The 22,024-nt window shown below is 38.1% G+C and overlaps 1 protein-coding gene across 3 annotated transcripts in view; it reads left to right on the top strand.

Moving 5' to 3' along the window:
* Nucleotides 1-21,941, top strand: part of SNAP23 (synaptosome associated protein 23) — a 42,360-nt gene extending 20,419 nt beyond the window's left edge. For all 3 annotated transcript variants that reach the window (XM_044232484.1, XM_044232485.1, XM_044232486.1), the window contains 7 exons: nucleotides 3,941-4,044; nucleotides 4,595-4,636; nucleotides 5,051-5,099; nucleotides 5,840-5,957; nucleotides 16,879-17,037; nucleotides 18,661-18,805; nucleotides 20,615-21,941. In XM_044232484.1, the coding sequence (XP_044088419.1) occupies nucleotides 3,988-4,044; nucleotides 4,595-4,636; nucleotides 5,051-5,099; nucleotides 5,840-5,957; nucleotides 16,879-17,037; nucleotides 18,661-18,805; nucleotides 20,615-20,680 (636 nt within the window). In that variant the 5' untranslated portion in view covers nucleotides 3,941-3,987 and the 3' untranslated portion in view covers nucleotides 20,681-21,941. The remainder of the gene's footprint in view (nucleotides 1-3,940; nucleotides 4,045-4,594; nucleotides 4,637-5,050; nucleotides 5,100-5,839; nucleotides 5,958-16,878; nucleotides 17,038-18,660; nucleotides 18,806-20,614) is intronic.
* The last annotated feature ends 83 nt before the right edge of the window (nucleotides 21,942-22,024 follow it).

Raw genomic sequence — 22,024 nt, 5'->3', positions numbered from 1 at the left:
GTGGCTGTGTCCTTAAAAATGAGCCCATAGCCATGCCAGAATTGATTCTTAATATTTACCTCCCAGCTGTATGCATGTATCTTTCTTTCTCTTTCTTGCTCTCTTTCTCTCTTTCTTTCTTTCTCTCTCTTTATCATTAGAAGGTAGGACTCTTGGTATCTGCTCATTTGACAGAGGTCAGTTTTATATTCAAGCCTCTCTTTGAACCTGTGAGGAGTTTTTGCTCATTTTCACTAGAATGGGAAGATATACTGACCTGTACTTGGCAGGAATCAGGTCCAGGAGTAGAATTATAAAATTATACAATTTGAGAGATCTGAGCATCCTTATGCCCAAAATGTCTTCCTATCCACAGGATACCATATTGGAAAACCTGACTAAGGGTGTCACTTCCAGGCATTGCTTGATTAGCCTGTATTACTTTTCTCACCACTTTCTGCTCTGTTGGGCATTGAAGAGGTATAGACAACTGGAGCATGCTGGGAAGGGCAGGCTTTGATTAGTGTGTTATTAGGGCTCTGAAAGTAATGGAGAAGCATAAAATTACATGAGATATTACAGAAAGAAAAAGCTTACAGAAATCTGTACTCTGTAACTATGAAAGATTTACAAGAGAAACCGTAGCATGAACAGATCTATGATAAATCTTATGCCTCAAATTATTAGTAAAGTAATTGGGGCGCCTGGGTGGCTCAGTGGGTTAAGCCGCTGCCTTCGGCTCAGGTCATGGTCTCAGGGTCCTGGGATCGAGTCCCGCATCGGGCTCTCTGCTCAGCGGAGAGCCTGCTTCCCTCTCTATCTCTCTCTGCCTGCCTCTCCGACTACTTGTGATTTCTCTCTGTCAAATAAATAAATAAAATCTTTAAAAAAAAAAATTATTAGTAAAGTAATCAAGCATGTGGTTCTATTAATGCTTCTGTCTAATGAATGATCAGTTCTTAATTCAAGAAGGACCTTTATATCTTGATTTTATATCTTAGTATATGAACCTTCTGCTAGAATTAGAGCTCTACACTGGCAAGCAAGATATGAAATTAAATTTGCAATTTTTGTAGTAATGCTTTTTATTATTAATAAAGTTAATTAATAATAATTTTCTACATGAGCATTAATAACTTTAGTCAATGTTCAAAATCTTAATTAAACCTAAAACAGTTAGCTGTGACAGTAGGGTTAATAAATAGACCTCCAAATGCAATGCCTTTTTGCCTTTTTTTTTTTTAAGATTTTATTTATTTAGTTATTTGTCAGAGAGAGAGAGCGCGCACACAAGCAGGCAGAGGCAGAGAGAGAAGCAGGCTCCCTGCTGAGCCAGGAGCCTGATGTGGGACTCAATCCCAGGACCCAGAGATCATGATATTAGCTGAAGGCAGCAGCTTAACTGATTGACCCACCCAGGCATTCCTGCAATGCCTTTTTGTACTGAGAATCTAATGTTGTTTTTTGTATTATCAGTGATGATTCTACTAAAAGTGATTCTACTGTGGATGCGACTAAAAAGATTTGTGGGTGAATAGCAGGCCATTCCAGATTATACATATGTAATGGCAATTTTTGGTTTGTGTTTCCAGTGGATATTTGCAGGCTTTCTGCTAACGGTACATATAGCTTTGTTTCCAGGATCCACTTAAGTATTTTGAGAGTACATCTTATTTTTCCGCTATTTGTTCATTCAGCATATATTTGCTGCAGTACCAACTGTCAGATCCTATTAGATGTTAGAGATAAAAAGATAAAACAAAATCTCTGCATTCCAAGGATTTAGTCTAGTATATTACTGGTTAACTAGGTTCTTGCTGGTCAGTGAATTTACTACATGGCAGGGTTTCTCAACCTCAGCACTTTGACATTTGGGGCCAGATAATCATTTGTTGTGAAGGGCTGTCCCAAGGAGAATTAGAGTATATTTAGCAGCATCTCTGGCCCCTACCTACTAGATGCCAGTAACACTACCCCTCCCCCTTAAACTCATGATTGTCATTGCCAGACCTTCCCTGAAGGCAAGTTTAGAATGTAAACCAGACTTTATCTGTGTCATTGACAAAGAACTTCGGTAAAATTAGTTTTTAAAATGTAATACAAGAAAAAAAAAAGTAATACAAAACTAGCAAATGTAATGAAAGAAAGCAACCTAGAGTATTACACAGTACTTACTACTCCCTGTGTCTTTTTTTTTTTTTTAAAGATTTTATTTATTTATTCGACAGACAGAGATCACAAGCAGGCAGAGAGGCAGGCAGAGAGAGAGGAAGGAAAGCAGGCTCCCTGCTCAGCAGAGAGCCCGATGTGGGACTCGATCCCAGGACCCTGAGATCATGACCTGAGCCGAAGGCAGCGGCTTAACCCACTGAGCCACCCAGGCGCCCCCTGTGTCTTTTTCAAAGAGGAGTACACAACAGTAGTACTGAATAACACCTTCTAAATGTATTGTGTTTTAGTTTGAATGTCTGTGAATCTTCTCTGAGTTAGGAGTTACTATGTATAAGAGAATAATTAGTTTCTTAGGGACTTCACTAAAACAGCAAACAGTATTATAATTGGAAAGAGAAAATCCTCTGTGAAATATTTCATGATTTTTGGGATGCCTGGGTGGCTCAGTGGGTTAAGGTCTCTGCCTTCGGCTCGGGTCGTGATCCCAGGTTCCTGGGGTTCTAGCTCTGCCTCAGGCTCTCTGCTCAGCAGGGAGCCTGCTTCCTCCTCTCTCTCTGCCAGCCTCTCTGCCTACTTGTGATCTCTATCTGTCAAATAAATAAATAAAATCTTTTTTAAAAAATACATGTTTTTTCTGAGTTCATTGTCAACATTACTCTTTTCTTGTTTAGAATGAAAATACTTCATTTTCTCCAGCTGGCACATGTCTGGAATGTTTCCGGTATTCTTCAGGCACACCACTTTGACTTTTGTTACTTTATTAATGGAATACTACCTAACTTAGACGTCTTCACCTTACTGCTTTTGTGTGTTCAAATAATGTATAAATACATATAGGCAAATTATTTTTATTAAAAAATAATTTAGGTGATGGGACTTCAGGAAGCAATGTGACAAAAGAATAGAAATGTATCATAAAAAAAGATAATGTATGAATAGCATTATACAACCAAGAATTCACTTTATTAATCTCTTAAGGGAGTGCCTGGGTGGCTCAGTGGGTTAAGCCTCTGCCTTTGGCTCAGGTCATGATCTCAGAGTCCTGGGGTAGGGCCTTTCATAGGGCTCTCTGCTCAACGGGGAGCCTGCTTCCCCTCTCTCTCTGCCTGCCGCTCTACCTACTTGTGATCTCTCTATCAAATAAATAAAATCTTTAAAAAGTTTTTTAAGGGGCGCCTGGGTGGCTCAGTGGGTAAAAGCCTCTGCCTTCAGCTCTGGTCGTGATCCCAGGGTCCTGGGATCGAGCCCCGCATCCGGCTCTCTGCTCAGCGGGGAGCCTGCTTCTCTCTCTCTCTCTCTCTCTCTCTCTCTCTCTCTCTGCTGCCACTCTGCCTACTTGTGATCTCTGTCAAATAAATAAAATCTTTTAAAAATTTTAAAAATAAAAAGTTTTTTAAAAAAAATTAATAATCTCTTAAATCTTGTCTTCTAGTTCGTGCTCCTCAAAGTAGAGAGACCACTTTCTCTTTGAAACAGGACTTCACAAAAAAAGAGAGAGAGAGAGAGAGAGAAAAGAAAAAAACAAAAGAAAAGAAACAAAATGAAACAGCACTTCACTAGAAGTCCTGAAACCTGAGTTGAGTTTCAGGTTTGCCTCTAGTACTAACTAGCATTTTAACCATCCAATTATCCTTTCCTGGCCTTAATTTCTTCACCTGTGTTAGCTAGCTAGTTAGCTAGCTAAAGATATAGATAGGCTTCTTTATTCTGTTTCCCAGATAAGTATCCTGAATTCCATAAATCCACACTCTTTGTTTAAACAAACCCTTTTGTATCTTTATTCTTACAGAATATCCACATTTCACTTTCCGTGCTTATCAAAAGTTTTAATTCATCATGGATAATCTGTCATCAGAAGAAATTCAGCTGAGAGCCCACCAGGTTACTGATGAGGTAAATGTTATACTTGGAATAAGTAATTCACTTTTCTCAGTGGAAGGATGAGAGGACCTTCTTAGAAATATCCATGTTGGCCTCCTCCCTGTCCCTTTATGTCCAAGAATCCATTTTCTTCAGAGTGCCATTGCTGGCCCCTTAGTTTTTCAACTTACCAAAAACTAAACAAGTGAAAGCAGCTTGCATGATTTTCCTTTTTTGTCATTGTTTAACAGTTACTTACAACAAAGATACTCTCAATTTGAGGAATTGGAAACATCTGTGTAATATATCTAGATTTCTGCTTACATTAAACTTTTATGAATGCTGCTAACTTTACCTTCCAGATTTTTTCTTAAGGAGCAACTGGTAGGAAGAAAATAAGTAAAATTACAGTGATCAACTTTCTTTATTATTTGTTTTTGTTTTAAAGTGGGGAGATATAGCTGGACGGGCAGTATTTAAAAATGGAGCAGCATCATGACTATGTGATCAGATTTTTATTTTTATTTATTTATTTTTTTTGGCTACATATTTTAGAATACTAAAAGCCTGTGTTTTTCCCTAGTCTCTGGAAAGTACAAGGAGAATCCTGGGTTTAGCCCTTGAGGTAAGTCAATGTTTAATCGTTAAGCAGAAAAATTGTATAAGTGGGATCTTGATAGCACAAGCTGGAATTTTTGTTAGGAGTCAGAAGTATATGGTATCAGTAAGCTTTTATTATTTGAAACCAGCAATTGCTGAACTTGTCAAATAATGAACTGATGGGCCGTTTTTGTTTTTCCCATTGACACTATAGACTATGACAGAGAAGATCAAGTCACCATGAATTTTGACTTAATTATATTGGGGGGGTTAATATGTTAAAGTTTGTTGCTGTGGGGTATTAGCTTTCTCTCTAGCTCTGATCCTCTGAGAACTTGGGTTTCTAAATGATTCTCTCTTGCGATTAGGCCTTATAGGTTTTGTTTCTGTTGCTTTTATGTTGTGTTGTATTGCTCTCAGCTTTTTTCTCTTCTTTTAGTCTCAGGATGCAGGAATCAAGACTATCACTATGCTGGATGAACAAGGGGGTGAGTTGCAGTCATGGCAGAAACTCTTGATTTTACTTATGACGTCAGAAGGCCCTTCCAAATCAGCCATGTCTAAAATTAAGCCTTGGGAGTGCCTTCCCTATGTAAGATAAGAGTGATTCATTTACTTCCTTTTTCTGATTTGAATTATATCCTGTTTATTGCCTGTTTGAGGTGGGAGCAACAATACCCAATTATACACCAAGTATTTGTCAGGTAGCAGGACTGTGTGTATTTGTCATTCATATATTAGATACTGTGATATTCTAGCATCATTTTCAAAAGTCAAGTTAAGTCCTTAAACAGGTTTAGATTCAGGTAAGTTTGGAATCATTCCGTTTGAGTTGGCCCTGAGCAATCTGGCCTAGATTTGATTAGACTTATGATAGCCTTCAGGTTTTGAACTTACTGAGAGAGAGAAATGCTGGGGATCCAGTCTGGTCAGAGTACACTTAAATCAGTTGCAAGGTTGATCTTGAAATATAAGCCTTCACATGCTCCTATTATACAAATTTCTTTAGAGCATATCTTCCCACAATAAGAAGCCAGGTGCCTTGGGATCAGTTTGTGAAAGATTGTTCTCATGTTGCATAGTGTGTAGTACCTTCTGGCACCGATAAAGTCACTGGGATGGATTACTGGTGGATTCAAAGTTGAAGTTTGCTGTTCCCTATTAATAGTGTCTTCTCATTGTAACTGTGAATATAACACAAAATGTCACTTCCACAACTTATTCTTAGAACAACTAAACCGCATAGAGGAAGGCATGGACCAAATAAATAAAGACATGAGAGAGGCTGAGAAGACTTTAACGGAACTCAACAAGTGCTGTGGCCTTTGCGTCTGCCCATGTAATAGGTGAGTTGAGAAATCAAGACCTTTTTAAAATGAAAGTGAGAACACGCCAACCTCCCATCCTCCAGGAAGGTCGGAAGTGTGCCTGGGCCTAAATAAGGAACTTTGTTAGATAAATTTAAGCCATTTTTCCTTCAGGCAGAACAAACTTTTCATGTAAATGGGCACATTCACTGAAAACCGTGGCTTGAATTTAGTCAGTCCTTGAATCAAGTCCCAATTTTGTTTTTTAATAGTACATGAAACATAATATAGGAAATAAACATCTGGCTAATACAGAGAAGGATGGAATTAGTGTCTTTTCCTTTCAAACAGAGATTATTAACAAAATACCTACTCTGTGGTAGGCACATGAGGAATGGCCAAGGAAGTAAAGGACTTGGATCCTATCTTCAAAAGACCTACCATGTGATGGGATATATGAAGGAGAATAGCAAAAAAGTAGAAAATATATACATCTAGTGCAAAATCATGTGTCAACTGAGGACACAGAACTGATAAAATTTGGTTTGGAAAAATACTACAGGAGAGTGAGGACTAGCATTGGACTCAGTGATTAGAAGGATCTAATCAGATCCACGTTCTAAGGAACGTGGAAGAACTAGGGAAGGCATTTCCTAATATAAACAGAAATTACAGAGGAGTCTGACTTAACTGAGCTGCATGATTCATATAGATGAGAAGTGAAAATTAAGACATACGTAGGTGGACTAAGGGGTAGATAGATTGGAGTGGCGTATATAACTGCCCTAGTTAGGAACCTTTTGTAATCTGGGCCTGTGAGGTGAGGCCTTATTAGTGAGATTAGAGAAAAAAGTATAAGTCAAGGGAATTTATTTTAAAGCTACTGATTGTATGTCAAACACAAGAAGGGAAAATCAAAGAGGCCTCTAAAAATTTGAAGTTTCTAGTAAAGTAGGAGATGAAAAGTCTTCAAATTTTTTGTGTATAAGTGTTTAAGATTATGATTGACAGAAAGAAATTCAATCTTTTTGGTGACTCCCATTTTGAATATTGAAATTCCCTACTTACTCTTTAGTAAACGAAACTCCATATAGTTGACAAATACTTTATGTATTTCGACCAGGAGGAAGTTTGGGCTGAGGCAGTTAACCATTATCTTCCCTTCTGTCTGTTATTAACAAAACAACAATTTTGAACTTTCCCCTTAGTTGAAATGACAACGTCTAGAAATTGAATGACCATCCTTACTGCTGAGAGCATTCATTTGAGAAGAGCTTCATAAACATTAGTACTTGATGTAGTTGTCTCAGTTGTGGTATGGTAAACCACAAGTGGGATACAAAGGTTTACATACTCTCAGCATTTTTACTTCTCAAGGAGTTGGGAAAGGAGGAACTTTTGTTATATTGTCATACTTTTAGATAAGTGTTTTCATGTGACAGCATTCTCTGCCATCTCTGCAAGAGAAAATAGAATTAAGTTGCTTATTGGTCAACTTTAGTGTTTGTTTTGAGCATAAAAAATTAAAATTTGACAATATTCTTCCTACTGTTGTCCATTGGCCTTCTATTCTAAGACAGATCTGCTGGCCTGTTTAGACCTTGGTTGACTCTCTAAAAATGCATATTTAAATAATGACTTTAAATTTAAAAATGAACCTGTCCATCGGGGCGTAGCAGATTACCTTAAGCAAACAAGTTAGAAATGCACAAGTTTTTTTCTTTTTTTACCTAAACTCTTAACTATATATTGCAAACTTGTGCTTTTCTCGTGTGTTCTGTGTACCCTTTCAAAAGTGCAGAGGAGAAAAATCAAATGAATTTCCCTGAGATTACATATAAGGAGAAGAGAAAGGCAGAAATCATCCTCCTGAGAATATAGAGCAAAATCACCCCTGAGTCAGGGGTTGATAAACAGGAAAAGCAGTGAATCCTAAGATGGTCTTAGAAAGTGGGAAATAGAACTACAGAAGTATTAACTATTAGTATTACTGTTTCACTTTGAATATCCTAGCCAAGCATAGGCAGGATTTTCTGGGACGCTGGTGAGAAAGAAGGTGGAACATGGTCCTGAGGCAGTTTGCAGGCTCTCACCTGAGCAGAACCCTTTCTCAGTAGGTCCAGAGAATGCACTTCTTAGCAGATGGAATGAAGGGGCTCCTATAAGAGAACAGTTGTTCCCTGAAGAGAAGAGAGTGATATTCCAGCTTAAAGATGTCAGATTTTAATTGCCTTCCTTGCATCTCTCTCTTAATAACATTGACTTTTTGGCCTCTATGATATCCTCATCCTTAGCTCTGTCTACTATTATTCCTGCCAGTATCTTGATCTTTCTAATTTTATCTGCTAATCCGGACTTTAGTTAGCCTTATTGTATAAATAGTCATAACATGAGCTGCTTTTTTTTTTAAAAAAAGATTTTATTTATTTATTTGACAGAGAGAGATCACAAGTAGGCATAGAGGCAGGCAGAGAGAGAGAGAGAGGAGGAAGCAGGCTCCCTGCCGAGCAGAGAGCCCGATGAGGGACTCGATCCCAGGACCCTGAGATCATGACCCCAGCCGAAGGCAGCGGCTTAACCCACTGAGCCACCCAGGTGCCCATAACATGAGCTTCTTAAAGGTAGATCATATAAGACTAGTATTGATTCCGGTAGTAATAAAATCCCAGGTCCACAACCTCTTATCTGCCACTTAGAAATCTGAAAATCTCTGAAAACCAAGGAGTTAGGCTTAGGTTTTTTTTTTTCCCCATAATGTGCCTCAACTCATTAATTAGGCCATAAAACAGCATGAGTTGAAGCTATTTTTAATCTTTATCCCACTTAGTGTAAATGCTAATTTGTTTCACTACAGAAATACTCATGTATTTATTGATTATGTGGTACTTCTCAAATGTCTCACATCCAAGGGTTTGGATGAGATTTGTGGGCCTATATGTTAATTTAGGCTTTTATTATTTTGAGCGCTTTCAGTTTAATCCTAACAATAACCTTAATATGAAATAGACTCTTCTTATCACCATTTTACATATGCAGAAACAGAGGCACAAAGAGGTTACACCAGAAATGGAAGAGTTGAGATCCAAAACCAGGCAGAGTCTCAGCTTTTAACTATATAGCTACTTTGCTTGACTTTGGCAGGAAAAAAATGAACCTTTTTGTTGTTGCTGTTAGATGTATTGCTATATAGAAAATGTCTTGAGTAGATTTGTTCTTTGAGATGTTTTTCTGTTCGGTAGTTTTCATTGAAGCCAGCTCAGCAAGTGAAACAGACATGGACATAGCTTTATTTAACAGAACCCTGTATTGGAAGAGAATTTTAACTTTAGCTAATTCTTTTTAAAGGACTACCAGAATTTAAACAGACTACCAGGATTAAACTTTAAAATTGTGAATTGGTGTCATCATCTTTGATGGTAACTTTGATAAGTTGTCATTCTAATTGTTAAACCGAATTTAAAAGGAAGCACACTTTAAATGGGAAGTCTCAGGATAGTAAACTTGCTGGTGTCCCGGTTTAACTATTCTCAGGCAAGGTATTCTTCTGTCTGAAGATGCCTCTCTTCACTGTGTACTTACAATGTTAAACACATAGTTCGAAGACAAATTGGTATTTCTGGACCACTTATTAGAGAAATTCACAATTGGTACTACAGATTTTCTACTATTCAAGTCTTATTGAGATGTAAAAATTCAGGTCTGATTATTAAAATAAATGTTGAATTATATTTTAGTCAACATTTGAATTTTCTCCTTCCATCCTCCTCACTACAGATACAAAGATGAGTAAGGTATAGCTCTGGCACTGTTTCATTTGTCATTACTCTTTATTTTTGGGAAGCTTGACATGGTACCTGATATATAGTAGGTGTTCAATAAATACTTGTTGATTGAATGTCCTTAAGAAACTTGTTGGCTGATGGGAGAGTTAGACATGTAAAAATATTTTTTTTTAAGTTAAATGCACATGAATATATAACAGAAATAATGAGAGATCTGTAATCACCAAGAAAGAATGAAGAAGTCTTAGAACCTCTCCATTAGTTTTCACCTTCTCTTCATAATGATTCTCATAATTTTAGGAAAGAATATCATCATCCAGACATTCTTAAGAAAAATGAAGTGTGCTCTGGTTTAAATTATTTTCCTGTTTTTCTTTTTATCTAGATTCTCAGATGTTCGTTGTTTCTATGAAACCAGGCAGGAATTTAAATGCATTATGTTTTACAATTCTAAACTTGCTTCTGTTCTGTTTGACTGGCATTCACTCTTTTTCTGCGTTTCATTCTCTCACTTGATTAATCTCTTCTTTCTAATCTGCTTACTAAAAATGAAGACTTAACATCAGGAGCCGAGCTCAGTAACTGATCAAAGGGAACTTTAAGATGCAGTAAGATGCAGTCTTGTGGCGCAGTTTGGGCTGTTAATCTGCTTTCTAAAGGTGATGCTTCAAATGGTTTTTCTGTGCATGTGCATGGATTTTGTGAATGGTGGAGACTGTCTTTAAAATTGTGCTGTGGTGTGTAAAGTGAATTTGTTCTGGGTGTTGTATGCCAAAAGATGAACTTGATAAAATGTTCTTAATTTCTAATGCCCTCCTTTGATTAATGGTTCTGATAATTAAGTTTTTGCTAAATAACATTTAAGATTATAAAAATAAAAACATCCCTGAAGTTTCTAATGAAGTTTTAATTAAGGTGATGTTTGTAGTGAATTGCTTAATCCTAGTTTTGATCAAAGGTAAGGGAATCAGGCAAAATCCACCAGTCTCCATAGGACTTGGATTTCAGAATCCTATCTTCTTTTACTTCCCTGTGCCTTTCCAGTTCCAGAATCAAGATTTTTCCTATTTAAGAGTTGCTTCTAAATGATTTGGATTCTCCATAACTTAGGCCACTAACCAAATTGGAATTAATTGCCAATCTAGTCATCTTGAATATCATTTGGAACATGGTGGGATATAAACTTAAAATGTTAGTTTATCTGGTATTTTCTTTCTTTTAAATAAGGATTTTCCCTCTTAATCTGCTCTGTAATTCCTATAATGTCCCCTGTTAGCTTGCTCTGGTTTCATGCTGAATTAATACAGAGCTAACTAATCTTATTTTTTTTTAAATGAAAGTTAAGCCTAGTCTACCTATTGTTAAGTATAATGTTCGACTCCTTAATTTTGGATCTTATTAGGAACTGTGAAGACCATGGTTAAATGTTAGAAAATTGAGCATTTGATCTTTACCCTTTGTTTCTTGCCCTCCTTTTTTTTCCTTCCTGTAGCCTGATCACCCAACACACACACACACACACACACACACACACACACACTCATTACATTTGGTATTTATTTGGTCCCTTTTCTTCTTGATATGAAAAAATTATAGCTAATATTGGGCTTTCTTTTTGCTCTCTTTATTCAGTTAATTTAATGTTGATAACCAAAACTAAATAAATTGTTAATATTACTATGATCATATCTTTTTTAACTTTTTAAAATTTATTTATTTATTTAAGATTTTATTTATTTATTTGACAGGCAGAGATCACAAGTAGGCAGAGAAGCAGGCAGAGAGAGGGGAGGAAGCAGGCTCCCTGCTGAGCAGAAAGCCCAATTCGGGACTCGATCCGAGGACTCTGGGATCATGACCTGAGCTGAAGGCAGAGGCTTTAACCCACTGAGCCACCCAGGCACCCCTATTTATTTATTTTTTAAGTAAGCTGGGCATGGAGCTCAACACAGAGCTAGAACTCAAGACCCAGGATACAGACCTGAGCTGAGATCAAGAGTCGGATACTTAACCATCTGAGCCACGCACAGGCCCTGTGATCATATCTTAATACTTGGCTTTCTGCTTTTACAACAGCTTCTTGAATTGATGAAGGGCTATTTCAAATTTGCCATCTTGTTTTTTTGTTTCTTTGTTTTTTTTAAGATTTATTTATCTGAGAGAAAGAGTGCACAAGCAGGGGGAGGGGCAGGGCAGAGGGCTCAACGGGGAGTCGGATGTGGGGCTCCATCCCAGACCCTGGACCCTGGGATCATGACCTGAGCTGAAGGCAGACACTTAACAGACAGAGCCATCCAGACACCCTCAAACTTGCCATTTTTGAATGAGATATTTATATGGGAAAAAATGGTAATGATTATTAGATTCCTCAGAACTGACAGGGTAAATCGAACTTTCCAGATGGCATTCTTAATAGCAGTTCTGTCATGAATTTGCTTAAACATTTTATCATAAAGTCTAATTTTCTTCTCAGGAGGGCTGTAAATTTTATTAAGCAAAATAATTCAGTCACAGATCAGAATCATTTCTTACTGTAGGCCAAAACAACTTGGGCCTAGTTGTCTTTTTTTGTAGCCATATTCCGACTATATTCAGCTCCTATAGATCTCAAAGCTAGGGAGTGTTTATAGGCCAGAATAGTAAACATACCACTTAGTAATCTGTGCACTTAAAGTCATGAACTATTAAGTAAGGATCAGGTTGAGATCCAAGCCAAATAATAGAAATATTTGACTAATACTTTTCAAAGCAATTTATATCAACAGAAACTTTTCATGGTCCTATGAAGTATTCATATTGGTACAGCATCGTTGTTTTATTGTAGTTTTACATATAAGGATGTATATGGATCCTTCGATCTGAGCCAAAGGCAGATGCTTAACTGACTGAGCTACCCAGGCATCCCCAAAGGGTCTTAAATGCTTTAAAGGTAATATTTCCGAAAACTGACTGAGCCAAATAATGGAAGTTTTTTTTTTTTTTTAAGATTTTATTTATTTATTTGACAGACAGAGATCACAAGTAGGCAGAGAGGCAGACAGAGAGGAGGAAGCAGGCTTCCTGCTGAGCAGAGAGCCTGAAGCGGCGCTCGATCCAAGGACCCCGAGATCATGACCTGAGCCTAAGGCAGAGACTTTAACCCACTGAGCCACCCAGGCACCCCAAATAATGGAAGTTTGCTTAAGGTTCTACAGCAGTAGAATGACAGGTCTAGGATTGGAATTCATGTCAGTATATTACAAATCTTGTGGCCTTTTAAAAAAAGAAAAAATCTTGGTGTTTACTTTTGCTTTGTCCAGATTAATTTCTCAGTGTCTCAATATATAGAAATACTAAGGTAGACTGCTGGAGTAACTAAAATACTCTTTCTACAAGACAGTGGAAGTACCTTAGACAGTGTTTCTTTTCCCTGGCTGGGAAGCTAAATGAGCTTTTGAATTTAAATAAAACAATAATAGCAATAAAAGATTCTTGGGCTCTACCCCATATGTACAAGAACAAAACTTTTAGCGTGTAACTTACAGACCTGTGTGTTCAAAGGCCTCCATATTGCCCTGTGCTCAGTCAGGTTTGGGAAATATTACCTTTCAAGCGTTCAAGATCCTTTGGGGATGCCTGGGTGGCTCAGTCGGTTAAGCATCTGCCTTCAGCTCATGTCTTGATCTCAAGGTCCTGGGATGGAGTTCCGCATTGGGATCCTTGCTCAGTGGAGAGCCTTCTTCTCCTTCTGCCTGCCGCCCCTCCTGCTTGTGCTCTCTTGCTCTCCCTTTCTCTCTCTTTGTTTTATGATTTTATTTATTTATTTGACAGAGAGATCACAGGTAGGCAGAGAGGCAGAGAGAGAGGGGGAAGCAGTCTCCCTGCTGAGCAGAGAGCCTGATTCGGGGCTCTATCCCAGGACCCTGAGATCATGACCTGCCAAAGGCAGATGCTTAACTCAGGCGCCTCTCCCTCTCTCTCTGACGAATAAGTAAAATATTAAAAAAATAAAAATAATAATGCATTTAAGACCCTTTGAAGGAAGACAAACAAGATTGAAACCATGATCCTCATTGTTATTATTAGATGAGTGGCTGCTTGACAATTCCTTAAGAACAGATAACTTTCAAGGGTATTTCACCTTGGCGGGACAAACTCCAAGGTGATGGCAAGTGGCAGGGTAAAGTGGAAGGCATTATCTAGAGTGCACATGCTAAAAGAGACATGGAGCAGCCATGTGGATGAAGATAGAAAATGAGCACCATTTAAAAATCACCTCTTCACAAACATGCAGAACATGTCATAACTGCATGAGAAAAGTTTTTTTCCCCAACTCATTTGAAACTCATTTGAGTGCTTGCTTCGGCAGCACATATACTAAAATTGAAACTCATTTGAAAAGCGGACTGAAAAAAAAAAAAAAGGCAGAATGAACCCAGGGGCACCTGGGTGGCTCAGTTGGTTAGACAACTGCCTTTGGCTCAGGTCATGATCCTGGAGTCCTGGGATCGAGTACCAAGTAGGGCTTCCTGCTCAGCGGGGAGTCTGCTGCTTCCTCTGACTTTTCCCCTCTCAAGCTCACTGTCTCTCAAATAAATAAATAAATAAAATTAAATCTTTTTAAAAAAATGACAACCCAGTGCAAAGCTATTAAAAGAAAAATTCACAGTCACCTTTTTATACCTTTTCCGCTTAATATTGGAACATATTTTAGGGTCCAGTTCTCTTAAAGGGAGAAGGAATGATAACCATTCGGACTCTTTGTTTAGAACACAAAAGATGCTTTCATTGGAATTCTCCATAATATCATGTTGAAACAATTCATTTGCATCCTGAGCCCCTTGTATCTAATTATGGAAAGAAGAATTCTCAAAAACTTAAAGGAATTTCAAATCTTTTAAGATCCAGAAGGAAGTTGGAGCATGTATGTATTTCTTGATAGACCAGGAGCTGGCAGGCCCTGTCCCAGTCTACTCTTTTTATGTACTATGACTCTCAGAAACATGATGAATTCCAGCCCTCACTCTTTCACTTCTACAATCTGACATCCCGATAAAAGCTGCACTTACCTTCTGTTACTTTTTATTGATACATCTAGTTATTAACTTTCTTTTTTTTTTTAAAGATTTATTTATTTGACAAACAGAGATTACAAGTAGGCAGAGAGGCAGGCAGAGAGAGAGGAGGACGCAAGCTCCCTGCTGAGCAGAGATCCCAGGACCCTGAAATCATGACCTGAGCTGAAGGCAAGGCTTTAACCCACTGAGCCACCCAGGCGCCCCAGTTATTAACTTTCTGATAAACTTCCGTGCTGTTTATTTTGTTTACTAGGTATTCCTCTGCTTTAGCATTTTGTCTGAAAACTTACCTTATTAACAAAGAATACATGTAAATGGGTTTCACCAAACTAACAGATAATTATTTCTAAATAATCATTTAGAAAAGGTATATCCTGGGGCGCCTGGGTGGCTCAGTGGGTTAAGCCGCTGCCTTCGGCTTGGGTCATGATCTCAGGGTCCTGGGATCGAGTCCCGCATCAGGCTCTCTGCTCAGCAGGGAGCCTGCTTCCTCCTCTCTGTCTCTCTCTCTGCCTGCCTCTCTGCCTACTTGTGATCTCTCTCTCTCTCTCTGTCAAATAAATAAATAAATAATTTTTTAAAATCTTTAAAAAAAAAGAAAAGGTATATCCCACCTTGTTCCAGGACAGATTTAACATGGCTGGTTAATAAATTGATAAATTAATTAAACATAGTAGCACAAGTAGGAAATTGTGAGAACTTAAAGTGGAACCAAGAAAGGCACTTCAATTAGTTCTTCAGTGTTCATAGATATATTTACCTTTTTAGTACCTCTTATAAAATAGGTGATAGTACCCTTTCTATACCATTAATGACTTAAGGTTTAGATCCGATTCTAGGTTTGCCAAAACTTGGAATGTCTATTATGTCTATTAAGGAAGGAGCTACAATTTTCATAAAGATTTCTGTTTTTGCAGTTTTGTAACTTCCTTGTTAACATTATGTGGGATAAATCAGAGACCAATATTACAGCTTTATACTACTTTTTGTTTATAGAAAAGTAAAAATTAAAATTAAGAATGAAAAATGTACCTAGCCAAATAATCAGTAAAAAAGAACTTTTTTTTTTATTTAAAGATTTTATTTATTTGTCAGACAGAGATCACAAGTAGGCAGAGAGGCAGGCAGAGAGAGAGAGGAAGGGAAGCAGGCTCCCCACTGAGCAGAGAGCCTGATGCAGGCTAGATCCCAAGACCCTGAGACTATAACCTGAGCCAAAAGCAGAGGCTTAACCCACTGAGCCACCCAGGCGCCCCAGTAAAAAAAAACTTTTGTGTTATTTTTTTGTAACATTAAAAGTCACTTTACAAGGCTTTTTTCTTGCCATTATTACCAGTTTGAGTAGTAAATCCCTAGATAAAATGCTGGCTTTGACTGTATCAGTTACATCTAAAGTATATTATATACTTTTATTTTTAAGAGGCTTGGATTTAGGATTTTTTTTTTGGTGGGGGGTTGGGGGGAGTAAAATCTTAAATGAAAAAGCCCTAAGTCAAAGGATTTGCAACTGGTACCAGTGTGGTCAAGATGGTTATCATTGGCTATTCAATTTGGAAATAATTCATGCCTTTCTTTCATGATTTTGGTTTATGTTCTTGTTTTTAATTTAATGCAAAATTCTAGCTTTAAAAAACAGCTGGATCTACTCTGGTTCAAATAAGTGGGCAGCTGGGGTCTGAGTATTGCCCACTCAGTCACCTTTCTTTTCTCTTCCATCCCTCATCAACTTGGGAGATCCCTCCAAGGAACCTCATAAGGCATTCCAGAACATCTTTCCTACGGAATTTTTTTTCCCTAATATCCATTGTTTTCTTTTCTGAAGACTGTTACAGGCCAGGGAAGCCTGAAAAGTCAAATATTTTGCTACTTGCTAACTTTTTAGTGAACATTTTATGTAAATAGTTGAACCTTTAAAAAAATGTTTAATGTCAGTGGCCTTCACAATTCATCTTTCTCATATACCATATTATAATGGAGCATAGCATAGCTAACTTAGATCTAGCTGTAGGTAGCTTTCATGTTAAGGATGTGAGGGTCATCCTGAAAGTAAAAAACACTAATAGTTATAATTCTTCCTCTCCTGCTTTTCCGTATCTCTCTACAATCCTGACTCTTACACAGGACAAAGAACTTTGAGTCTGGTAAGGCCTACAAGGCAACATGGGGAGATGGTGGAGACAACTCTCCTAGCAATGTAGTATCTAAGCAGCCAGGCCGAGTGACAAATGGTCAGCCTCAACAACCAACCACTGGAGCAGCTAGCGGTGGATACATTAAACGGTATGCCAGCTCCTTCTAATTTTTTTTTTTAACCCCTTTCCTAAATGAATGGCTCACTCAGGGGAATGGGTGTTGTTATACATGAACCCTAACTCATCAATTAGAAATAGTGCTTATTCCATTTGAAAAATGCACTTTAAAATCTGCCTTCTGACAAAATGTTGACTGGTTATTGACTTTCATTGATAGATTGACTTTTCTTTGTATTTTTCAGTATTTTGAAAATTACCCAAGTAAGCATATTTTACTTCTGTAAATGGGAGAATGCGTTTTAAAATGTATCATGCAGGGGCGTGTGGGTGGCTCAGTCAGTTAGGCATCCGACTCTTGATCTCAGCTTAGGTTTTGATCTCAGGGTCATGAGTTCAAGCCCTGTGTTGGGCTCCATGCTGGGGCATGGAGCCTGCTTAAAAAAGAAAGAATATATCATCAAGAGTTAGAGGTTGACCAGATCCCTACAAAGATAACTGTAAAGGATCAGATAGTAAATATTTCAGACTTAGCAGCTACTCAGTTCTGTTATTGTAGGGTGAAAGCAGCCATAAACAATATGTAAGCAAGTGAGCGTGGCTATATTTGAATAAAACCTTATTTACACTATCAGGTGGTGTCGTTGTGCACTGAAGTAAAGTTCTCAGACACCAGTCTGAGTGGCCGTGTGGGGCTGCCACTGCAAGGGAGAGCAGTAGCCTCTGAATCCTGCACATAGTTTTTATTTTTTTATCAGAAGAGCAAGGACACATGCCTCCAAGTGTGGGAAAGGAATATAAAGTCATGGCAAATATCTTGAAGCAGGCTGGCATTTTCCCCTATTTGTAGGCACCCAGGATGTTTGGGCTAGCAGTCGCCAGGTGCAGAAAGGAGAGACTGAGGGTTACATTATTTCATAGCTCCCAACTTATACCCTGCCCTTAGGGATCATGGGATGCTGCTCCTGCCAGGCCATTGCGTTCAACAGCCCAAGAACAGGAATGCTGCTGATGTTTCAGCTGCTTCTGTGCTCACTCCTTAGGGTTTACAATATAGTCTCTTAACCTTGCCCCAGAAGATCATGGGATCCTGTTCCTCCTGAGCCATTGCATTCAGTAGCCTGAGAACAGGAGTGCTGCTGTTTCAGTTGCTTCCACAGTCACTCCTTGGGGTTTATAATATATTTTCTAAGAAATACTTCATAAGATGGCAAGCCAGTTTTGACCTTTGGGCCAGAGTTTTGCAACCTGTTTTACAGCAGTATTTCTTTAGACTTAATCTGCATGAGTTACCTGGGGGTTTATTAAAACCTAGAATGCTGCGATTCACTTCCAGTTTGATTCAGTGGATCTGTAGTAGAGTGTGAGAATTAGCATGTTTTCATATTTAATAAGTTCCCAGGTGATGCTGTGATCACTCTTTGAGAATCCTTGTTCTAGAATTGTTTCTTCATGGCCTTAAGATCTTTGTGCTCTCTTTGGTCAGTCTTTCAGTTTTTACTATAGAATGTGTTCTGAGAATGGTAACCTACATTCCCAGAGGTCTAACACTTGCTGAAGTCATTTTGGTTACTTATTTTTATGAAGACTAAACCCAGATTTATTTCATTTTATAATTCACCAAAAAGCTGAATTAACTGTCTTTTTGGGATAGTATAACTAATGATGCCAGAGAAGATGAGATGGAAGAGAACCTGACTCAAGTGGGCAGTATCCTAGGAAACCTAAAGAACATGGCCCTGGACATGGGCAATGAGATCGAGGCTCAAAACCGACAAATAGACCGGATCACAGAAAAGGTAAATGGTCCTTCAAAATTCCTTCAGGAATTTGAGACACTCACAGTGTTTTAGTACTGGACATCTGTGCTTGATACTTTGGGGGGAACAATAAGAGAAGATCTTGTCCTCACAGGATATGAGGTGGCAGTTAGAACATACTGAAAAATTATAGCCAGGTCCTACTATCTCTTGTTCATGGGAGTTGGTTCATTTTGAAACCAAGACCTTAGAATGAGTGGTTTTATTTAAAATTTCACACATGAACCTTAGAGTCTACTCTAACCTTTGGAAGGGCTATATTTTTCCCCCCTGAATGAACGTGTTAGTTTTTGGAGTTTTACTTTGATACTAAAAAATTAGTAAGTTCCTAAATCTTCATCTCATGAGTCAGTAAGTGAAAATCAGTTCTGCAGAATGGTTCTTGTGGAGTGGACACACAAAATGGGATCCTGTAAGTAAAGAAAAGATGGAATTGCTTTTTTTTTTTTTTTAAACTTCACGTGATATAAAAGATACTGAAAATGCAGTTGGGTTCAGTGTTTGGATGTGCCATGTCTAAAAGCCATTCTTGTTATTGTTATTTCATTAAAAATCTCAGGGTCCCTTAAAGAATGGGGTGAGTTTTGGGGCACCTGAGTGGCTCAGTGGGTTAAGGCCTCTGCCTTCGGCTCAGGTCATGATCCCAGGGTCCTGGGATCAAGCCCTGTATCAGGCTCTCTGCTTGGCAGGGAGCCTGCTTCCCCTCCCAACCCCCGTCTCTGCCTGCCTCTCTGCCTACCTGTGATCTCTGTCAAATAAATAAAATCTTTTTTTTTTTTAAAGATTTTATTTATTTGACAGATAGAGATCACAAGTAGGCAGAGAGGCAGGCAGAGAGAGAGAGGAGGAAGCAGGCTCCCTGCCGAGTAGAGAGCCCGATGCGGGACTCGATCCCAGGACCCTGAGATCATGACCTGAGCCGAAGGCAGCGGCTTAACCCACTGAGCCCCCCAGGCGCCCCAAATAAATAAAATCTTAAAAAAAAAAAAAAAAAAGAATGGGGTGAGTTTTTAAGCTTGGCTTTTTTGAAATCACCTAACAGTGGATTTCATGGAAGTAAACTGTCGTTCATAAGATGCTTTTAGAGCATCCTGTGGGTTTAACGTATTACCCATCTTTTTAGTTCAGATGTTGATGTGGATGGTAATAAATCTGTTAAAAATTCTTGGGGAGAGTTCTTTCAGTCTTTCTGGGTTAAACCTAGAGTAGTCTCAGATAAGATTCTATGATTCAGTTTAGGGAATTCCCATAATGTCCACATCTATAGCAGAAAGCATTTTTAATTTCATTGTATCGAAAAAGCCATTGATTATAAGATGCATCCCAGTTAAACTATGAAAACATACTACAGAATTCATGAAATACTGACAGGTTCTTCTGTTACACCTTTGTCATGTTTATATTCCATTTTCCCAAATGAATTTCATGTTCTCTCTTTTCTTGCCGAAAATGAGTTAAGATTTTATTTATTTATTTATTTGAGAGAGAGAAAGTGAATGAGAGAGAGCAGAAGAGAGGGGAGGATCAGAGGGAGAAGCAGGCTCCCTCCACACTGCAGGGAGCCTGATGTGGGACTCTATGCCAGAATGCCGGGTCTGTGACCCGAGCCAAAGGCAGTCACTTAACCAACTGAGCCACCCAGGCACCCCTGAAAATGAGTTTTGTAATGTAACTTCATGCTTCCTGAATTTTCTCAGTGTGTCATTTACTCCAGATGATGAAATTCAACTTTTATTAGAGTAACTTACCTTGTAACATAATGCTGATACCTTTTTTTATTCCCCCTAGGCTGACACCAACAAAGATCGTATTGATGTTGCCAATGCCAGAGCAAAGAAACTCATTGACAGCTAACACTGCTGCTGTACTTCTTTATCGTGTATTCACGTCTCTAGCTCTTCCTTCAAAGTCATTACCTTTTCAGAGTTTAACATTTTGGTTCCATGCTCTTCTCAATCAGGAGATAATGTGCAAGAAGGGCCAGGAGTACAGACCCCCTATTCTTTTATGATCTCTTTCCCTTGAGGGAATACTACTGCTCAGACTTCCTTCTAGTATTTTTTGTCCCTTGGTTCATAGTCTTAGATTGGTTTTTATACATTATATATAGTATTACTTTTCATCTTCCTCATTTACTTTAGCAGGTTCTTTTGCTTTCAAGATTTGGAAGCATTGCCAAATCAGCCATGAAGAAGGAAGCTAGAGGCAGGGGGGGTGAGCACAAGGAGGAGAGGCAAGAGATTTGAGGTTGTTACCTCAGTAAAACCTGCAGGCCACAAAGCAAAAGTTGCATAGCCACAGTAAAGATCTAGTGGGGTTTAATTTTTCAATTTAAGTTGCAGTTATTGCCAGTTTAGGCTACTACTTGGTTTCGGAGCTTTTATACACAATATTTTTGTTATACATTACAACTTGGCAACCTCTGCTCCAAAAAAATAGAATCACTTTTTCAAAGTGGGCTTAGTTTCTGAACATTTGCTGATTTATGTATATACATAGACAGTGATCCCATTTCACACTGCACAATACAGGAACACTTTGTATAAATGAATGACTTTTTATTTTCACATTAGTAGTATCATGGTCCCATTACATACCTATTAACCTCGTAAATTTGTTATTAGTCTTGGGAGAAAAAAATATGTAAATATGTATTGTAACATGAGAATTTCTCTCTAAAGCAGGACTTAAAATTTTTTTGGAAAAGTTTGACAAAATATATTACGTGAATTCAGATTTACCTCAATGTCAAGAATTATGTTTAGATAGGAAAAAAGAAACTTGTTTTGATCTCAGGTAGAAAAATAGTTAGATTGCCTTGAGTTTTTTTATAGCTTTAGACTTTAAAAAAGCTAGACTTTATTCTGTTTAACTAAAAGTGATTTGGAAAATTATGCCTTTGGTTTAATTATTGATGATTGCACTATCATTCAGTTAGCCTTGTAGATTGAATTATGTCTAGAATCACATTTATTTAGATCCTGAACAGTGTTAAATCTGATTGATATTTGTCACCTTTATTTAAGAAGTAGTATCTGCACACTTCAAAGCTATTAATGTGGATCGGTTTGACCAATACCACTGCTTGATCTTTACAATTAAATTTTATAACTAACTGGTGGAATTGTTCTTTCAAATAGGTAATATGTTTCTGTGACTATTTGGTAGGGGCTGGGGGGCAAAAATTTCATCAGCTCT

Source organism: Neovison vison, chromosome 13, assembly GCF_020171115.1.
Source record: "Neovison vison isolate M4711 chromosome 13, ASM_NN_V1, whole genome shotgun sequence".
In the NCBI taxonomy this organism is placed as follows: domain Eukaryota; kingdom Metazoa; phylum Chordata; class Mammalia; order Carnivora; family Mustelidae; genus Neogale; species Neogale vison.
This window is presented reverse-complemented; position numbering and strand designations above follow the sequence as displayed.